Genomic DNA, 20,477 nt, shown 5'->3' with positions numbered 1-20,477 from the left:
ATATAAGCAATATATATTACATACGATGTATGTTACGTCTCCGGAAATACATTCTACGCGGTTTGGAATCTACTTTGCGGTATGACCGCTGTACACTTTGGCTAGTGACCTTTTGTAGCTAATGAACGAAATTGGACCTTCAAACGTCGAATTAAAGTTGGAAATTGGTAACATGAGGTACGTTGGAGAACATTGCTACGGAAGTACAGAATTTCGACCCGACAACTGTATGTTTCAGAACAATGTTAAAACTCAAACAGCAAGTTCTACGAGTAAAAGCAACTACCTACTAGAATGTGCTGGTTGCAAATAGTTTTTTAGCGTATTTAATGTCCGAAGGAAATAATAATAGTTACATTTAAATTGTTCGGTGTAATACGTTTATTCAAGCACCCGATCCTAACGAAAGATGTTTACAACAATTTTCAAATATTTCAAGTTTCTTACTGACTGACTGACTGACTGACACGCAAATAAAACGTTTAAACTGATATGTCTAGAAGTTAACGTTTCGCATGTAGCTCATCTCTACCCCGTAGACCACTGAGAAATAATTTCCAGAAATTCGGGAACGAAGCACGGGCGGGTCCTCTAGTAAAAAATAAAGTATTATCATCATCATCATCAACCCATCCCTGAACCATGCTCTAAGCTTGGGTAAGCTCTGAGAAGGGTTTAAGCCAAGGTCCACCACGCTGGCCAAGTGCTAATTGGCAGACTTAACACACCTTTGGTAATATTATGGAGAACTCTTAAGTATGCAGGTTGCCTAACGATGTTTTTCTAAATTGATAGAGCAAGCGACATTTAATTCCTTCAAAATTTAAACGCACATACCTAACTCAGAAAACTTAGAGGTGCTACCCGAAATCAAACGCTGGACCGAGAATATCTTCGCTTCCTAAAGAAAATAAAATGATATATATTATACAGGTAGGCCTGCATCTATATACTAATAAATAAAATTGGAGTGTCTGTCTGTAATTTCGAAATAACTACCGCATATTAAGGTCATATGGTTATTTGAACGATACCATAACTGAATCACACGTTTTTAAAATTTTTGTCTGTCTGTCTGTATGTTTGAAAAGGCTAATCTTCGGAACGGCTGAACCGATTTTGACGGGATTTTCACAGACAAGTAAAGAATTGACCAGGGAGTAACATAGGCTACTTTTTTAACCGACTTTCAAAAAGGGAGTTGTGTTTTTCGACCCATGTACACCGAAATATCCGATATTTCTGAACTGATTTGCGTCGTTTCTTTTTTAATCGATAGAGGAACTTTGTGACATTATTTCATAAAAAATTTGGATTCCAACTCCTCAATCCTGATGCTGCAGGGGATCTGACCAATCCACGCGGGCGAAGCTGCGGGCATCAGCTAGTTAATTAATAAGGTTTATATTATAGGTAGGTACTTTTATCAATAATAAGTAGTGTAGTTTCAGCTTATGCAATGCTTTTAACATAAAACCGTATAAAATGTGCAAGAGAAAAAGCTATCGAAAGTAAGTTTCTCATGACCCCAATAAGAGAAAAACCATGTGATGCTGTGAGCATTTTTCGTGCGGGAAAATTCAATTAGGTCATGTCTGGCATTATGGAGGAACAACAGTGGCTTTTGGCAAGATCCCAATGTATTACAGGTAAAAGTGATGGTCCATATAATCTAGGACTATAGGGTAATGCTGTTGTTTCAATGCTTTCAGGATTTAGGACTTCAAGCTTTTATTTTGCTTGCCGTGTTTACAAATCTTGCAACAGCATTTTAGACTAGTTCCCCCCAACGGACTAAGCTGCGATTTGAAACACATAATATTATGTAATTCGATAACAATTCAATAAAGGTACCATGGAGGTGGGATGTGCCCATAGGAATTCCTGATTTTTTCAACATAACGGCACTCCATTATATTCGGGTTTGTTAGATTTGTCACAAGTAGGTACTATACTCCTAGATGATGTCTAGGGTCAAACGATGGAACAGGCTGGTAGATACGTGGTTTCAAAAAAATCTTGTTTTAATTCAATTAGGTTACGAGTATGTCTTACAGCGACCTTGGCAAACCTCCAAAATACGAATATAAGTTAGAAGTGAAAACGTCGAGTACAAGATTTACATGTGAATTAGCTAGTATTTACAGTGTTCAGGGTATTTTTTTTTCAATATTGTTCATGGACTTTGGTTGCTTAATATTCAAATGAAATTGGAACTACGATTGTATGGAGTAAGTGATGGAGAGAGCCCTGTTAACTAAGATGAGTTTTGATATTTAGGTATATCAAAAAATCAAAAACAAATCTGAAAGTAATAAGCAGACAGGAAGAATCAAAATTGCAAAGCTAATAATATCATGGTCCCAATAAAAAGCAGCCAGGTGGTTTCCAAATTGCGTGGCGCGAAGGAACAAATTCAAATAACGCCCCTTCTTGACAAGGGGTGTATATGCTTACTACATAGCAGCAAATAAATATATTTCTATTCAAAAGGTCCTGTTCATCTGATGTCTGCTATATGAATTTTACGATTCACATTAATATTCTAAAAGGAACCTTCTTTTATATAAATAGTACATGAATTATTGAATTATGCGAACTGTCTGTTAGGTATAATGTGAGTTTATCTTCAATTTTATGTCACACATATTATTATGTGTTGTGGTTGTTTGCGACAGCGCATAGTATCAAAATTAATCAGTATCAATCGATTGGTTAATACAGGTGATTTAGGATTAGGTAGTCTGAATTTTGCCTTAATGCTACGAGATGTACGGAGGTACGGAGGAGGTAAACCCTCCTCTGTACCTCAGAGAGTACGGTTCCAGTTATTATCACTATCATAACTATCCAAAGAAAACCCCTATCATTTATATTGTGATTAGTGATGATTGAAATGGGTCACAATAAATATCCACATACGTATAGTCTATAAAACTCCCGAAAGCTATACCAAGTGTAAAAAGTATGTCTAAGTTCTTGACAAAATTAAATTGATTTGTCCTACAAGTTACATATACAGTTACATAAAAAAAAAATTATTTGTCGGTGTGTTCGTTATATGCATTCGCGCATCATTCATCCGGTTGAATGAAAACTTTGTACAGTTGTTGTTGGAAGTTGGGACTTGCAAAAAGATTTCTGATAGAGTACCTACATGACCTCCGACTTATCCTTTATCATTCTGAATACAGATGCAACCTTGACGTGGGGTGTGTTATCTATTAATCATTATGATTTATTTCCCGTAATATTCCACTAACTTTAGATTAATTGCTTGGAAATATCATATTATAAGGATTAGAATTTTTTTCATTTTGCGACTTACCTACCACCACATACGCGAATTCAGGTTTTTATTAAAATCCTGTGGGATTGAAGATCCCGTGGAAAACCCCTTTGATTTTGCGGTAGGTAGGTATAAAATATATTCTGCATTAGCCATCGGGATGCAAGGGATCTTGTAACAAACAGAGATACAGGCAGATACATAGGTATAGGTAGTACAACCTGCAAAGCTTTAATAATTATTTTTTTTACTTGTAACCTTGTATATGGCGTAATCAGTATTCCCCATTCTAAAATACGAAGCTCAACCATTAATATCGCATTGTCTCGCACTGTTCTTATTTTAGTAATACCAATTTGCATAAATTAAACGTAGCCCCTGGATCTACAAAACGTTTTTATGACGACCAGTTCAAAACAAATCTCATCACAAAGGCATAGAGTACGTTTTTGCAAATTTGAGGCTCTACAAGTTTTTGCAGTAGTGCCCTGGATACAGACGGTAATTGAATATTCACATCTCGATGGCTTTCTGTTCGACGTTTTGATCACTGGCGAATCGGAGTCTGGAGCGTCTTCAAAACTTCAGCGAAATCATTAGAAACTTGTTCTAAAGGTAGGTAGGTACAAGTCCAGATCCTATATTTAATTCATTCTCTCTTTGCGCCTCGTAATCCAGATGCCAAAGGTCGTCACTATTGAATGCTTAATAGTGAGGGGATTCTAGGAATAATAGGTAATGTGGTTAGATCCCGGAGCTTTTCGCATATTACGACTCTATGCGAGAATTAGGATTGAAAATTAGGATAGTAGCAATTATTGTAAAATGTTCTGAAGCGTAGGATTGACGTACTTTCCGGCATACAGAGGAAAAGTAAATGCCAAATTCAGACTTGCAAGCAAAGTCACCCAGCCAGTTACCGTCTTGCATCTACGTTGCTTAACTAGCGAAGTGCTGTCGCAGTTAGGCAACACCACACTCATTAATTACATCCTCATTTATTACGGTGAATAGAGTATGCTTTAAAAGAGTGTGTAGAAAATTTTGAGTGTTCTGAGAAGAGGGCTCTCTCCGTCACTCGCTTCTACTCGTTTCATACAATCGTAGTTCCAATTTCATTTGAATATTAAGCAACCAAAGTCCATGAAATTTTGCAGACATATTCTAGAAACTAATATCTATGTCTGTGGTTTTCCAGATTTCTGTTAAAATATTCGGTTTCAAAGTTACGCGGTCTTAAAAATTTACATACAAATCTTTGAGCCCCTGTAATTTATAAACTACATATTTTTAGAAAAATCTAAAACACCACAGACACAGATATTGGTTTCTAGAATATGTCTGCAAAATTTCATGGACTTTGGTTGCTTAATATTCAAATGAAATTGGAACTACGATTGTATGAAGCGAGGGGAAGCAAGTGACGGAGAGAGCCCTGTTAAGTGCGGATCACTTTGAATTTGAATAAAACAATAAAATAACCCAGACGGTAGGTAAACTGTACGCTATTATTAGTTGCTATAAATTAGTCACCCAATTTTTCGCTGACCAATCATGATTAAAAAACTCCATCTTGTGGTCCTTGTGCTATTTCTTTCGCGGTTTTTGGTGCACTTCTTCAATGAAAAATTCACGGGAAAGCCCTGGAAAGCTGCTGTAAACCATAAAAGCCATCCATCAACGACAAATGTCCTAAATAACTAAATTTTGATTGTTGACCAATCCAGCGATCTACCAGTGTTTATTCCTCTGAGGAATTGGTCAACATTTATTTATTCAATAAACATATTACCATTATTACTTTGCATAACCCGTATACCGTGGGAATTTTGAAAAATTCTGCCTTTTTCATTCTCTGTGCAAAAGTTTAGCCTTCTAGTTCAAAGGTTTTGGTGAGATGTCCGGACTTTTCTTTTTATCCTAAACGATAAAGGCAGGCGTTATTTTTAAAAATTCTATACCTAGCTATGGTGAAAAGCTATAGGCTGTCTTTCTAGAAAGCAGGATAATAGATTCGCAGCCAAATAAGTCAGCCAATTGACCAACGGTAAAGTTAACGAACACAATAGTAGAGGTGTTACGGTGTGTAAATTGCTTCGTTAGCTTGTAATAACCAAAGCCCTTCTAATTTGCACTGAGACATCCTACCATTTATGCTCAAACGATGCTCAGTATACAATATCTCCATTTCCTTGCTTGTATGGATCAATGTGTCTCAAAACCCTACAATTCAATCCAACTGGTACTAGGTATGTTATTAGGATCCAATGAAATGCTTGCCTATTTTATCCGTGATCACAGATCGTAGCGTACGTAATCTTACCCTCGGGTTCCCTGCTGATATACTTACCTATTATTAATTTCGTTTCCCCTCAATTTCTCACAGGACTGTATCTCCTACGAGTATGTGTAGTAAATGATCGTCGTCGATTGATCGCCTGCCAATGTCTTGCCATAAATTTACTCTCCTAAGCTGAGTAAATTTGATAATGGTACACGGTTTACCATAACTCAAATGAACTTGAAGTAATAACCGAATATTTTGGTTGACACATTCGGTGATCCAAAATTTAGTGATTTCCTGTGTAAAATATGGTTAAAGAAGATACAATTAATCATAAATGCTCAGGCTCTTCTGAGAAGGCTTAGTAATATGCCGGCAATAGGTTGATCATGATGATATGATTTGGTCGTTCGTAACCTAACTTCAAAAGGCATAGGACTGTACAAAATCCACACAAGACTAAATGTTAGTCCTTGGAATGAAAGTTCAGCTGACGGACTCCATCGGTTATGACGAATCGGAATAGTAGAATGGAGTACTCACGTGTGATTGGCGGAAGAGAGCCTCCGGTGTAGGCTGCGCAGCGACATGGCGTACCCCTAGCAGGGCGGACTGCCGCTGCCCTTGCCGCGCGGCCGGCGCAGCGCGCGCGCGCCGAAGAACGCGCCCTCCTCGTTGCACGACTGCGATCGCTGCGAGGCCAACATGCCGGCCGCGCGGCTCAGCACGTGCAGCGGACGCACGCGCGCGCGCCTGCCCCACCCTCGCCCGGCCACCACTTCAATCTTGACTGGCACCGCAGCACACCCCGACCCTACTCACGCCACCACAGCTCGCCGCCAGTTGCCTCCACTGTGCACCGCGCTCGCCACTACTACCATCCCCCGCATACGAGTTCCCCTCTACAGCAATACAATCCGTAACACTCTCACCAATGTCACTGTCACCGGATGCATTCACGCGTTTCAGCGAGGGTTATATTCAATTCACGTTATGCTTGGCACTTGTTCACTTAAATAACCTAATTTTGTTTAAGCTAACTAAATTCATATGTGAAGGCGCTTTATCGGTTGCTCAGTTATATTTAATTAATTGTGACGTTGTGTTCGCTGGCCATTCGTATCTGTAACAAAATAAATTTCAGTTAGGATTTGTATTACTTTTTATAAGAAATTTTCATTGTGTGCACTAAGCTTTCTGTTTACATTTTTTTTGGTGGGAGGCTTCGGCTGTAGCTAGTTACTACCGGTAAAGTCGTGCCGCCAAGCGATTTAGCGTTCCGGTACGATATCGTGTGGTAACCGATAAGGAGTATGGCTTAATAAAACCCTTCGGGTACGATACAGATCTGATTATCTTACTCATATCTGGACCACTGGCAATGAGATTAATATTAGAGTTTCAGAGTGGTACATGCTATACCTACCCCTCTTCTTTTAACTCTTGTCACGAAACCATTTTTGTTTTGACAGTAATTAGTACAAAAGGTGGGCTAGTTAATGAAACGGTCAGTGAAAGGTCGTTTCCAGTAAACCACACTAAAAGTACCTAATCCCATACTTCGATGATGTATTCTAATGAGGCTCTACCGCACACTCCGGACCACAGGACTCTGTACAACTTTGTCTAATTGCAAAATCAAATTAAGCGTACAAAGGCTTAGGAGACCTCATTTTTCTCATTTACAAAAATGAGCTTGCTGTGGTCCAAAAGTCTTTCAGTATATAAATTGTCCTAAAATCTAAGGAATCGAACCCTGGAACTCCCATTTATTGCACTTCGGGGATCTTGAAAAACGTATCAGGATCTACAGGGGATATCTAAATCATTTTATGGAACAGAATTCATTGCTAAATGTTTATAATATTTAAAAAAGGTAATTCGACTCCAATTGAACAATTTACCTAATGTTTAATGGAGTAATTTTATTAAATCAACCAAGTAACCAGATTCCTTTTTCTTCAATTTCATCCATTAGCAAAATACACCAACCTCTTTCTTATTTTATAGACCGTTTAGGGATTGCTCATTGAATTCTTTTTCGACGTTTGATCTCGCTAATTTGGCCATTGGTATTTCTATACGCTTTTGGATGATACTTTTTGGCAGAACAACATTGCAGATACGGTGTGCCTACTAAAGTAAATAGACTAGACTAAAGAAAACAGAAAGCATTTTAACCAACATACAAATTATTGTGAACTCAAGAGTCGAAGCGATATGAAGTCTTAAAAATTTGTTCAAAATAATTCTCACAAGGATACTCTTCTGGTGATAGCTGGCACATATTTTTCGCAAAGGATCAGCCTGGCTGTGCAGCGTAAGAATGCAGCCAGTATTCTTGCCACTAGTCCTCGCAGGCATGATTTGTACAGTTATCTATGGTAAAGTTATAAGATTATGCTAGGCTACAACACTGGTAACGGAACATCATTTTTTGAAGCACGTTCGTAGCTGTGTCAAAAGGTGCGTAAACCAGCCAATGCAGTATGTAGTAGTAATATGTATGTAATCTGTGTCACTACGTTACACAAGCGTACAAAGTTTTCCTCTCCTTTAAATATTCAATCGTAAGAGCTTTTTCTATCTGGAATTAGTATTATCTTTGGCCATGTACAGTAACATTTTCACTAAAAAATCTGATATGGGAAAAAGATAAAGGAAAACCCTACTAAAATACCTACTGAAATTAATTTTATTTCTGTTAGAACCTCAAGTCTTAATTAAGTATTAATTATACGTCACCTGAGATTCTTCAACCGAGGAGACTTAGGCATTTTATAATTAACTAACGCATAATTATCGCTATAAAAGTCCGTTTTCATACATTTTTTAAATTCTAAGACCTTGTGCCGTGTGCAGTGCAAATTAAAATTAACTAAGTACGGATTTAATTCAAACAATCCAAAGCTAATGAATGATAACAGAATATATTATAGCACTGTGTGACCTAAACCGCAGTCTATTTTTCTAGTACGGAACCCACGGCGTGCGAGCCTGACTCGCACTTGGCTTTTTTTTTCTATGTATGTACACCGATTTCTGACATTTCTGAACCAATTATCAAAAATAGAAATCGATGCACGATACTCGCGCGGGACTTCAACATACTTGTAGAAACAAATTTTTTTCTTTTGTTTTGTAGTTAGTGGCTTTGAAGGTCGGTCTTTTGAAAAGGATTTTATTTTCGTATGCAGAACTTCTCATAAACAACAAAGATGTGTAATGAAAGCATGCAATAGCTCCAGAAACAACAAAGATGTATAATGAAAGCATGCAATAGCTCTGTATTGTCCTACTGGCAGGTCTGTATCTTAATTAGTCTGTATAATCCGTGTAGCCTTGTCTACGAGTATTAGTGCACTATGTCATAGTGCATCGGAGAGCACATTAGCTGTCGGTTCCGGTTGTTAGTCGTCGCTGCTACGAGTATGTGATAACAATCGTTTATCTCGTGGGAGATTGTTTCTGTTTCAGCCCAGTATTTCTGTTGCAATAACAAGGCACTATTCTCTAAACAGCCTCGCTTTCAACAGCTATGATATGAAAAACTATGTGTGAAAAATTAGAGGTCGGAATCGAACCCTGGAGCCCCAATTAGTTTAAATAGTTTTAACCACTAGGCCAGCACCAATTTTTTGTTATCAACATCAACTTATTACAATGACAAATAGCATTTTTAACGGTCAAAAGAGATCTTAGGAATAAATTTTAAGAAATATAAAAGACTTTTATTTAGGATTTAGGAACGTTACTACTTCCTTGAGTTTTAGCAATAGCCTAGCGCTTTAGCCTTACATTGAGATAAAACCTGTTATTTTTGTTAACCTTCACAAAAAACTAAACTCAATGTTTTCCATACTGTTTTTGTGGTAATTTCTAACTGTTTTTCTGTGTTAATTTCTATAAAGCACAGCTTTGCTCTCAGCGCTGACGCAACGAGGAAATAGAGCAATATTTTGCTATCTACTAATCGAAACGTATTCGTATTTTAATTACTCATCTAAGCTAAACAAAATTAACTGGTTAGTTAAAAATTTCTTTTTCAACTTCATAAAATATTTTTCGTTATTAAATCTTCTCAAAGATCCGCGTGGTTTCTTAAATAGGTTACGAACTTAATTTCGGCAATGTTTTCAAAATCTTTCTATAAAGAAACTTCATTCTTAGAAGTGTCGTGAACAGATTGAGGATTGCCGATTAAGCTTAATTTTTATTTTTTCATTAAAACTTGATCCGCCTTCTTTTAAATTGTTTTGTGATCTTTCAACACGACATCGGTTTAACTTAGTTTTGGTGAAGAAAAACTGAACAAAATAATAAAATGAGTCAATTATTTTTGATCCATTTTATTTTAAAAAGATAGCTGGCCGACCCATCAGTTATTAGTTTTACGGATAGAAAACCCGATTCTATTAGTAGTATTTTAAGTCAAAAGACATGCTTACTTTTTGCCAAGACTTTGCATGGGTGAAATTTCTTAAAATCTTTACTACACTAATTAAAATCTCAAGATTCTAGACCCAACGGTTTTACTTTAAATCTTCATTATCATCACTATTGTCAGCCGACAAACGTCAACTGCTGGATAGAGACTTTCACACGCCACGGCCTTGCGCCGCCTGAATACAGCGGCTCCCTGTGACTTTTGATGTCTGTCCACGGAAAGGGCTAGAAAGGGGTCTTCCAACCCTGCGTTTTTGGTGCGATGTCGTCATTCTCGCACCTATGTTCCTTTCATGTTTTATGTAAGGTATAAATTTCATGCGCTATCTTACATCCTTACCATAACCTTCCGTAATAATGCGTTCAGTCATTTGAAATAATTTCGCATTCCCAGCTCGGCCAGAGCTGAAAATGTACAATTGTACAACGGCGCGAGATGAAAAGCTGCAATGTTGGGAAATATTAAAACAGTTGCCCCAAAAACCCGACCGCTGCGCTGTAACTATTGTACCCAATTTACTGGGAACCCTAACCAAGACCATTGATATACGATATACAATCTATACTAATAAATAAAATTGGAGTGTCTGTCTGTAATTTCGAAATAACTACCTCATATTAATAAATTATGGTTATTTGAACGATACCAACACTGAATCACACGTTTTTAAAATTTTTGTCTGTCTGTCTGTCTGTTTGAAAAGGCTAATCTTCGGAACGGCTGGACCGATTTTGACGGGGTTTTCACAGACAAGTAGAGAATTGACCAGGGAGTAACATAGGCTACTTTTTTAACCGACTTTCAAAAAGGGAGTTGTGTTTTTCTACCTATGTACACCGAAATCTCCGAGATTTCTGAACCGATTTGCGTCATTTCTTTTTTAATCGATAGAGGAACTTCGCGACATTGTTTCATAAAAAATTTGGAGTCCAACTCCTCAATCCTGATGCTGCAGGGGATCTGACCAATCCACGCGGGCGAAGCTGCGGGCATCAGCTAGTATAGAATATAAATAGTCTCCGCCCAAGATGATAATTATCTCAGCATAATTAATGAAATATTCTGAATTGATAATGCCCGCAACTTTGTCCGCGACGATTTAGGTTTTTTAAAAATCCCGTGGGAATCATTTGATTTTCCGTTATAAATATAGCCTATGTCCGTCCTCGTCATGCAAGCTATCCCAAACATCAAAATCACTTAAATAGATGGGCTTAAAAGCTCGCAGACGAACAGGCACACTTTCGCATTTATAATATTTGTATGGATTTTTTTAAATCAAACATAAAATACGAAGCAATTAATAGGTACAATTGGCAATCTTATCGATACTAAGCAGTCTTGATCAGGTAGGAGCCATGTTGCAGAAGATACGACGACCAGTAGGTATAACTTAGCAAAATATATAGGAAAAAATTGAGGACAAAAGTGCAAAAGATCGCTCACCAACTAGGTGGTCTAATCAGCTGAGAAAAGAAAAGAAAAAAAAGAAAAAAAACGTTTATGTTTGAAAATTACAAATTATACAATATCGCTACAATAAGCACCAGAAGCCGATGGAAACAGTTAATCTGTTCGAGAGCAGAATCTCATCAGGACCACGATTCTAGATCAGCACAGTAGATGAAGGAACGATAGGAGTCGCCATTCTGACACCTTGGAACCCCAACGTCTATCAGTTTTCGAACTAATGTGTTTCTTCCATTATTTATTATTTATATATTATTTATTCCATATTCCATAATTCCTATTCCATAACGGTTACAACTTTAAAATTTTGTCTTAATATTGTCCTACTTTAAAAAAATTTAATATTGTTCTACTCTACTAGCCTTAAAACTCAAAGGTCAAGCTAAGCTGGATACAATATGGGGTAACACATCGCAAAAGTAAAAAAATGACACGTGAAAAATCTCATTTCTAGCTAGATTCACCTCGTTGTAAAAGATAACTGCATTATGAATGTTAAACGATATTGGATATGCCAGGATAGTAATATTCTTCTTGATGGTTTTTCGTAGTGTCCAAATTTGTACATTACAAATAGCGTCAGTGATGAGCAATTTTTATTGGTTGTTCTATTTATTAGGTAGTATCGTATATTCATCATATATATATTCGTATGTAAGTATGTTCGATATAATATTAGAACTGTGTAATAATATTTATCTCAGTCAGTTTTTAAATGCGTTAGTTTCAAACGTGTTCTATTTTGTTTGGTCTATTGACGGGAAATAACACAAAATCCGATAAAAAAGATAACAAGGCAGATACACAATTTCGTATTTCAGCTCTACCGTGAAAATATTCCATGCGGGAGTTAAAAGATCAAAGAATTTAGTTCACCTATTGGGGATGCAAACCCCGCATTTTTGTGATTCAATTGCAATTTTTCACTTGACTTATCTCAAATACAAGGTGGACAAATCGACTGGAACAGGCCTGGATCCTCTAAGGGCTATCCATACTGGTTGATGATGGCAATGATGATGATAAAGAGTACGAAATCACACTAATATTATAAAGGCGAAAGTTTGTATGTGTGTGTGTGTGTATGCTTGTTACTCCTTCACGCAAAAACTACTGAACGGATTTGGCTGAAATTTAGAAAGAAGATAGATAATATCCTGTATTAGCAGTTAGCACATAGGCTACTTTTTATCGCGGAAAATTGAAAAGTTTCCACGGGATTTCGAAAAACCTAAATCCACGCGGACGAAGTTGCGGGCATCGGCTAGTAGAATGATATTTCTGGAACTGAGAAATGAGAAGTCGCGTTGCTTGATAACTATGCCATTTGAGGCTAATAATATTATAATAATAATAATAAATTTTATTGAGCAAAACATAAACACATAAACACACAAATTTAAACACTGTTGAACAATGTACTAAGACTAGATTATTATACAATTTGGTACTTAACAAATTTTTGATGACAAAGTAAGATAATTAGTAATTAGTAACATATACTAACTAATAATATAATCTTTCGTTTAGTCTCGTTTATTAAATTAGTTCGATAATTGTGTGCTCTAAAATATGGGGTTCGTAATGCTAGGTATTTTGCTTCAGTTTCCAGTCCAATAGATACTTATTTGAATAAATATTTCGTGAACGGAGATCCAAATATAGCCTCCAAATAATAATTGCTATGACCTAGCCGTGTAAAAATAGGTTAGTACTAAATGTGGATAGAGGTTGAAGCTTCCAAAATAAATCAATAGCAGTCGCGTCCCAGTGGAATTGTCAGCAAACTCGGTTAGGCGAGTATGTCTAAGAGACCGCTTATCGAGTGAATTTAGTTAAGGATTAGACAAACAGAACGCGTGACGGCAACATGCCCGGTCAGCGGGTACGGGGGGTTTAAAGTTGTTATTCATACATCATAAGAACTGATTTACACTTTGTGAAGTGAAGGTTAGATCTTTTTGTTGTTTGTGATGTAACTGGTTAGATGTTTTTTAGTGTCAAGTGTATTTTACTACTGTATTTAATCTCACGTCACAGAAACGCAATCACGCATGCTAGCATGATTACGTCTCTGTGACTGCAATTGATATTCTCTATTATGTAGCAGTATGACGTGTTTTATACAGTTTCTTGTATTACAAATCGTACATACGTTCAGTCATCAGTATGATGGCCTGCCATGTTGCTACCGTTACGAGACGCTGCTGTTGCGCGTTGTGTCTTCCCAAGCCTTTAGACCGCTTGTCGAGTGTATTTAGTTAGAGGCTGGTCTATCTCGAAGGTATCGAGCATTTCTATTGAAGCTTTCGCTTGTAGTATAAAAGTTATCTGCAGTTATGATTGAACTAACAGAGACCTTTTTTTCCGTGAGGAAAATCAGTCATTGATACGGTCACGGGGGAGCACAATGGTTATGTCGGACTCGTACCAACTAAAAACCTCACGAAGTTCTATCCCACCGCTGACGACGGAGAACAAGGGATTGACAAATCGATATGGGTATAATTTTATTGTAAATCGAATCCATGAAAAGAGCAACAGCCAAGTTTCTTGCTTGATTTCTTTTTGCTGCTTTTATTTGCAATTAATAAATTATCTTCTTATCTAATCTTATCTTATCTTGAAAGGCATTCAGAACCAGCGATAGATGCATTTGACCATTCATATTATGCTTTTGTAAAAGTTTGTTTAAATAATAAATCTATCTTTTTCTATTTGTGTTTGCTTTATATTGAACTAGAGGATGCCCGCGACTTCGTCCGCGTGGATTCAGGATTTTAAAGATCCCGTGGGAACCGATTGATTTTCCGGGATAAAATGCCTTTGTCAATAATTACAGGGACGCAAGCTACCTCAGTACCAAACATACAAATCGGTTGAGCGGATGGGTCTTTAGGAATCCCGTGGGAACTCTTTGATTTTCCGGGTTAAAAAGTAGCCTATGTCCGTTCCCGGGATACAAGCTAACCCTGTACCAAATTTCGTCAGAATCGGTTAAACTGTTGGGCCGTGAAAAGGTAGCAGACAGACAGACAACAGACACACTTTCGCATTTATAATATTTGTATGGATCAATTGTTCGGGTAGGTATCATCGTAAAGCCTCGTCTGCAAAGTGCAAACATTAAGGTTGTCGTTTCACTGTATGTATTTACTCTGTGCTAGTATGCAGGCACTCGACCGATTAGAGTATTAAACAATGCTATCTGATACTAATTAGCGTAACTATAACACGATAAAATACACAAGCTAATTTAGGCTTCATGTACGGGTTATATACCTATATATCTTCACGTATACCAATTAATTTTACTAATGTTCTAAACTTTAATTAATATTCGCAAATGAAGATTCCATACCATCGTAAAAGAAATGAGATTTTTTTGTGATGTTACCACAAATTCAGATTTTCGGATTTTCCCCTTTACTAGACTTTTTTGATCAGATTGCTACCTGGCAAACATAAATCTAGGTCAACGGGAAGTATCCTGTAGGGTTTGATTCCCTTGACGGGTCTTGACAGACAGACAGACAGACGAAGATCTTTTACCTTTTAAGGTACGGAACCCTAAAAATAGGCGCGGTTGGTTTTCATGCTACTCTATACTAATAAATAAAATTGAAGTGTCTGTCTGTACTATTTAGTAAACATGTGGCATCTAGCTATTCTGTCGTCCCTGTACTGTGAAGGGGTAAAATCTTCGCCTTCGATAGCTTTGCGGATCGGAGGTGGCAGTGCTCTTGGGGAAATTGCTTTACATTCCCTATTTGTACACGTCTCAAGATTTCTTGAGTAATACGGTAGTATTGCATAGTTGTATTGAAAGCTATTGGGGGTGAATTTAACATATCTATTTATATAGAACTTATAATCTAAATAAATATTATAAATCGAATATTATAAATTAATATCACTTCCTTTAACGGTGAAGGAAAATATTGTGAGGAAACCTGCATGCTTGAGAGTTCTCCATAATGTTCTCATAGGTGTGTTTGCCAGTCCGCACTTGGCGAGCGCTTGGCGGACACTAGCCAAACCCCGTTTCTTTCTGAGAGGAACCTGTGCCCAGTATTGGGTCGACGATGGGTGTATTTGAGCACAAAAAACTTAAACGTAATGTTTTTGCTACTTTTATAGCGTGATATTGGCAATATACCTACCTAAGTAAACTCAACTATCTCGGCAGTCCAGAAAAAACAAACAGTAGATAAGTTTTTGCTACATTTTTAGGGTCCCGTACCTCAAAAGGAAAAAAGGAACCCTTATAGGATCACTTTGTTGTTTGTCTGTCCGTCCGTCGTGTCAGTCAAGAAAACCTATAGGGTACTTTCCGTTAACCTAGATTCTATAATCATGAAAGGTAGGTTTTATAAGACAAATAAAAGAAAAAATCACAAACAAAAAAAAATGTGTTCACGAAAAAATTGTTTACTAAATCACAATAACTTGCAGTGCTCTACATAAAAATGTTACGTATACGTAAGTTTATCTTGTATGATAGTACGGAACTCTGCGTGTGCGAGTTCGGCTCGCACTTGACCGGTTTTTTATTCACCACGTTGTTATAGAGATTTACGAGCAAATAAGAAACATGATGTCTGAGAGGTAATAAATTGCATATACAGTTACAATTTGTACGTTGCAAAAGCTTTGTAACGGTTCACAATTTATGCTTGTGACATCATTCTTTGTGAAAGAAACCGGCCAAGTGCCAGTCAGATTCGTACACCGAGGGTTCCGTACTTGGGTATTTTTCCGACATTTTGCACGACAAATTAAAAAAAAAATCTGTTTTAGAATGTACCTACATGTACAGCACTTTCATTATATTATGATATCCCACTACTAACCTTAATTTGAAAATTGATAATACTAATTATTTATTCGTAAAACCCATTTTTTTTGTGATATAACCATAATTCACGGTTTTACGGAGTTGCATCTATACGCAGGAGCGATACGGACGTGTTGTGTAAAGTGAATTTGTGCGGCTATGTAGTTATATTATGTTTTGACATTATTTGCGAGATTATGAGTAATAATGGAAGAAAAACTGACGGTAAATGAATTTTTGACGTTTATCCAAAACAAGATAGATTTAATTGACGAGTTGAGCATTATACAAATCTGTACCACGAACTTTACGGCTGAAGAAATTGAGACAGGAAAGGCGGAGTTGTTTAATGCCTTGGCGTCCGAAGGTGTGAAGTTTATTCAGAGAAAAGGTGAAGACAAAAGTAAGAAAAATATTAAAGATGTAATAAAGGCGTTTAAAGAAACTGAACCCTCGCGACAGCCTACATATGTCGCTAAGAATCTAAATAAATTACCGCCGGTGTCTTTTGACCATGTCGACGTTACGCGCTTGCTTAAAGACATTGTTTTTCTGAAAAACGAGCTACAGTCCTTGCGTATTGACTCGGTCACAAAATCCGAGATGTTTTTATGGCAAACGAAAATTAGTACCGACATTTCTAATTTAAAAACTCTATCGAGTATTGACCGCCAAAATGAATTACAAAAGGAGGGGCATAAGGCCGAAAGTTGTACGAAAAAGAGTAAGAAGTCCGGGCGACGCCATCCGAGCGACGACGGTAGCAGTGAACGGCTGATCAGCCCGCGCGAAACAGAGAGGGCTAGCTCGGTCGAGACCATAGTGGACACAGCGACCGCGCCGTCATACCGTGATATAGTTGTATGCCCGAGTATGTCTTCTGAAACGCAGACAAATATGAACCGAAAGCCGATGGCAGTAAGGAGTTCTATCAATCGGCATGAAAATACAGAGTTTACTTTGGTGGAAACAAAAAGGCGTAAGCTCCGTAATAATAATTTGCGTGGCTCGGCTCAACGTACAAGCTGCACTATTCAAGTTGCCGACATACCTATTTCGATCTATGTATCAAGGTTATCGAAAAATACGACCAATGACGATATGAGAAGTTACATTAGAGAAATGGGACACGAATGCATTGATGTACAACTTTTGAAGCAGAAATATGAGACATCCTTCAATTCTTTCAAAATTTCAATTTCTCGTTCAAAATTAGACTTATTTCTTAAGAGGAAAACCTATGCGAATGACATTGACGATTTCCCCTTCAAACTAGCAATTTTGACATGTCATGACCCTCTATTGACAATTAATCAAGCAGACATTTCAATCTGCGAAATTTACGCGGACTTTTAGTATTTTGACGTAGGAGGGTAAAAGATCCAGTACATGAACGAATAAGGACTACCCTGACTTTGACCTAAAATTAAGATATACTATGAGAATCGTTCTATATATAATTTTTATATTTTTTTTTATCTGTGTCTATACACAGTAGGTATACACTCTTAAATTATTTAAATATCAAAAACGCAAAAAAATGCGTGGTATTAATTATTATAAATTATTTTATTTAACAAAAGGATAAATTGCCAGTAAATGAACTGGGAATTTCAGTGAATGAACGAACTCTATCTAGTGCATAAACTCTCGATTCCTATTAATAAATTCTTAAGTATATTTTCGCCTTGGAATTTTAAAAAAAATGACAGATTTTCAGTTTTTGACTTATTGTATATTTTTTTCTACATTTTGCGCGATAAATCAAAAACTATTTTACATAATAATAATAAATAAAACCTGTTTTAGAAGACTGCAAGTTACAATAGAGCCGCTTGGAACAATTTTTTTTGCTGTTTCTTCTGGTAATATTCACAATGCAGAAATAATAATCATCATGGTGTTTAGATGGTTTGCGCCAAATTATAAAATTTTTTTTTAGCAAAAGTAGTTAACTATTCTTATTTGCTCATAAACGCAACGAGGAAATACAGCTTCCACATATAAAAATTTGAGTCCAGGCCTTGCTGTTAGCTGCTAATGGGTTCTCAAAGTAGCCCGAGTATGCTTGTTTTACTGGGCACAAAAGGAAAGAATGAAAGGAGCTTACCCAGTACATCTTAAAAGATCCGTTATAGATACATGCATCCTGCCATGCCTTACCTATGCCAGCCAAACATGGGTCCAGACAAAGAATATAAAAAGAAATAGTGACTTGCTAAAGGGCGATGGCAAGGTGCATAAATTAAGCAAAAAATATTCAAAGTGAGAATTGAAGACATAAGAAAAAAGACAAAGCCTACAGACACCTTGAGACATGCCCTAAAACTGAAATGCAAATGGTCATATTGTATCGATTTTTACAGATGAAAGAAAGACAGGTAGGTAGACCGAAGACGCGTTGGTCTAATGCTATTGTGCAAATCGCGAGAGAAAATTAGCTTGATAGTACCAAAGACAGAGAGAAATGGGGATACCCAAGAGGGATCCATATCCAAGAAAGCAGAATACCAGAATAAATATAAAAAAAATTCAAAAGAAAAATAAAACCGACTTCAAAATCACAAACACTAAAAAGTAAAAAATAATTTAAGTTATTGTGGTTTTTGAAGTCGGTTTTATTTTTATTTTGAAAATTTTTTATTTCAAAATTTTTAGTGGCCCCACTGTACTATAATAATATGCCATGCCCAGCTAAAACCCTACTGTTTACTAAGCAATTACACTGATCGCGAGCAATTTGCTCTTATCCATTGAGGAGTTCTGTTCTCCATCTCAGAAGATATTCATCAGAACTTCATCAAATTTATATGGGACCACCTGCAAAGTATACCTAGCTTTTCAAAAAAAAAAAATCCAGATCGGTCCAGGCGTCTTTGAGCAATCGGTGAACATACATTAAAAAAAAAATTGAATTTGCTCTTATCCATTGAGGAGTTCTGTTCTCCATCTTCAAAGATATTCATCAGATCTTTACCAAATTTATATGGGACCACTTGCAAAGTATACCCTATCAAACAAAAAAAAAATCCAAATCGGTCCAGGCGTCTTTGAGTAATCGGGGAACATACATAAAAAAAAAGATACCAACGAATTCAGAACCTCTTCCTTTTTTTAAAGTCGGTTAAAAATATACTAAGATTTACTAACATGGTGTTATACCATAGAGTAGCAAACAGAGGCAAAGCTTCTAAGAAGCGAGCAAAATTTATAACTATTTTGGTAGGGCTGGCACTGGAGGATACAATTTAATTAACAATAGTTATTTGTTCAACAAGATGGTAAAGTTTGTTTTTGTTGTGATTGCCTAGTTTAAATATCGATCTTTAAATATCGATCGATAGATCTAAATATCGATTTTGAACGAAATCAGTCAATTTAGAAAGAATTATAAATGGTGCCAACTTTTTTAAATTTTGGTTACAGGTTCCTATTTTGTGATCCCAGGGAGCTCTAAATATCGATTTTGAACAAAATCGGTCAATTAACAAAGAATTTCAAAATGGCGTCGACTTTTTTAAATTTTGGTAACAGTTTCTTATTTTGTGATCCCAGGGAGCTCTAAATATCGATTTTGAACGAAATCGGTCAATTAACAAAGAATTTCAAAATGGCGTCGACTTTTTTAAATTTTGGTAACAGTTTCTTATTTTGTGATCGCAGGGAGCTCTAAATATCGATTTTGAACGAAATCGGTCAATTAACAAAGAATTTCAAAATGGCGTCGACTTTTTTAAATTTTGATAACAGTTTCTTATTTTGTGATCCCAGGGAGCTCTAAATATCGATTTTGAACGAAATCGGTCAATTAACAAAGAATTTCAAAATGGCGTCGACTTTTTTAAATTTTGGTAACAGTTTCTTATTTTGTGATCGCAGGGAGCTCTAAATATCGATTTTGAACGAAATCGGTCAATTAACAAAGAATTTCAAAATGGCGTCGACTTTTTTAAATTTTGGTAACAGTTTCTTATTTCGTGATCCCAGGGAGCTCTAAATATCGATTTTGAACGAAATCGGTCAATTAACAAAGAATTTCAAAATGGCGTCGACTTTTTTAAATTTTGGTAACAGTTTCTTATTTCGTGATCCCAGGGAGCTCTAAATATCGATTTTGAACGAAATCGGTCAATTAACAAAGAATTTCAAA

At 36.6% G+C, this 20,477-nt stretch overlaps 1 protein-coding gene across 8 annotated transcripts in view; it reads right to left on the bottom strand.

The window, feature by feature from the left end:
* The window catches only part of LOC123875585 (potassium/sodium hyperpolarization-activated cyclic nucleotide-gated channel 2), a 280,825-nt gene that overhangs the window by 242,195 nt on the left and 18,153 nt on the right, over nt 1-20,477 (bottom strand). For all 8 annotated transcript variants that reach the window (XM_045921492.1, XM_045921494.1, XM_045921493.1 and 5 more), the window contains exon 2: nt 6,117-6,696. In XM_045921492.1, the coding sequence (XP_045777448.1) occupies nt 6,117-6,163 (47 nt within the window). In that variant the 5' untranslated portion in view covers nt 6,164-6,696. The remainder of the gene's footprint in view (nt 1-6,116; nt 6,697-20,477) is intronic.

This window comes from Maniola jurtina, chromosome 20, assembly GCF_905333055.1.
Source record: "Maniola jurtina chromosome 20, ilManJurt1.1, whole genome shotgun sequence".
In the NCBI taxonomy this organism is placed as follows: Eukaryota; Metazoa; Arthropoda; class Insecta; order Lepidoptera; family Nymphalidae; genus Maniola; species Maniola jurtina.
The sequence above is the reverse complement of the archived record's forward strand: the minus strand, read 5'-3'. Positions and strand labels throughout refer to the sequence as shown.